The 1,737-nt window shown below is 39.2% G+C and overlaps 1 protein-coding gene across 1 annotated transcript in view; it reads left to right on the top strand.

Annotated features, from left to right (window-relative positions):
- Positions 1 to 1,737, top strand: part of NCOR1 (nuclear receptor corepressor 1) — a 308,055-nt gene that overhangs the window by 292,777 nt on the left and 13,541 nt on the right. Inside the window, exon 42 of the mRNA XM_042781622.1 lies at positions 219 to 359. Coding sequence (XP_042637556.1) covers positions 219 to 359 — 141 coding nt within the window. The remainder of the gene's footprint in view (positions 1 to 218; positions 360 to 1,737) is intronic.

Raw genomic sequence — 1,737 nt, 5'->3', positions numbered from 1 at the left:
AACCCAAGGAGGGGTCGCTATGAGTCGGGTCGGACTCCACGGCACATAACCACCACCACCTTAGGTATATAGTGAATGCCTGAGGCAGCTATTTTCTGCCCAGTGTTGACAACTTTTCTTGCCGTTTCCTGAATGAAGTAATGAGTTAACCAATTTCTGTTTAAGCCCTAGGTAAGCCCTTGAAGCACAATCTAATATTTTACATATTACAATATTAGGCCTGGAAAATCCCCAGAGAGGAGTCATGTCTCTTCAGAGACCTACGAGCCCATCTCCCCACCCCAGGTTCCAGTTGTGCATGAGAAACAGGACAGCATGCTGCTATTGTCTCAGAGAGGAGCAGAGCCTGCGGAACAGAGGTGAGGAGAGGAGGTACATTTCCTATGTGACAGTTCCTATTTATGAGTATTGGGGTGTTTATTAACCAAATCAAACCAAACCCACTTCCACTGAGTCTATTCCAACTCATAGCAACCCTATAGGACAGAGTAGAACTGCCCCATAGGGTTTCCAAGGCTATAAATCTTTAGGGAAGCAGACTGCCATGTCTTTCTCCCACAGAGCTGTTGGTGGGCTTGAACCCCTTTTGGTTAGCAGCCAAACACTTTAACCACTGTGTCACCAGGGCTCCTGTGTTTTTATTAGTGCCCTAATATTTTCCTTAAGTTAGTGCCTGTTTTCTCTTAACTTTCATGTCAGGATAGGACTCTTAGAGGATCCTTTCAGTCTGTTTTCCTAAGGATTTAATGCTAGTGGATTTTAATAGGAAAATTACAATATTTAAATTGGTTGTGGAAAAAAAGTATTCATTTTTCATCTTGAAATTAAGTCATTTTAGATCTTTTTTTAACAAATCTTTGCTCTGGCTGGTCGATTCAACCAAGATTTGAGTGCTTACCAAGTCAAGCACTGTGGACTACAATAGTGGAAGGCCTGTGCTGAACTTCTTTACATATTTCTAACTCTCACCACAACCCTGTGAATTACTAGATTTGACTCCCTTCCAGTCCATCTCCATATTTCCACCAGAGTGACTTGTCTGAAATTCATATAGGAACAAGTGCTAAGATGGCATTTGAGTTCCTTCATGGTTGGACTTACGCTGCACATCCAACTTTATCTTCTTCCATGTCACTCCTATATTTTATTATTTCCATATCAAGTTATTAATTATTCCCCTAATTCCTTTTAGTCCAAACTCATGCTGTTTCCTTGATGTGGACCATCTACCTTTGATGGTTTGACAGGCAAATATATGGTGGTAAGAGGGAAGAGTCTAGTTTAAATCAAAGTCTACTTCCCATAATGCATTTCTTAAAATATATTCATTTACTGTATATATTCATAGCCAATTAAATAGTTGCTGGCACTTTTCAGTGAAATGAGGAATAAAATCTATTTTTAGGTAGGAATGATGTTAAATTGTTCTTTCCCCAAGTTTGTGAGCTGTGTGAACACAGAAACTATTCATAATCTCTTTTTATCACCTTGTGTTTTTTCACATATAGTAGGTGATATCATGTTTGAATGAGTAAATCCACATGGGCAGCTTAAGTTTATCAACAGCTTTCCATATGTTTTCTGTCATCACCTCTAGGCCTTAGTTACTAGGGAAAAGTGTTTTTAAAAAATGTGTTTGTAGAAAGAAGAAAACCAAAATTAATGGAAACAATCAGTCCTAGCGACTGGTACACCATCCGATCTGCAACCTATACAACTATGAGACCAGAAGAACTA

The sequence above is a fragment of the Orycteropus afer genome, unplaced genomic scaffold, assembly GCF_000298275.1.
Source record: "Orycteropus afer afer isolate SDZICR_OR568_19922 unplaced genomic scaffold, OryAfe1.0 scaffold00139, whole genome shotgun sequence".
Classification (NCBI taxonomy): domain Eukaryota; kingdom Metazoa; phylum Chordata; class Mammalia; order Tubulidentata; family Orycteropodidae; genus Orycteropus; species Orycteropus afer.
This window is presented reverse-complemented; position numbering and strand designations above follow the sequence as displayed.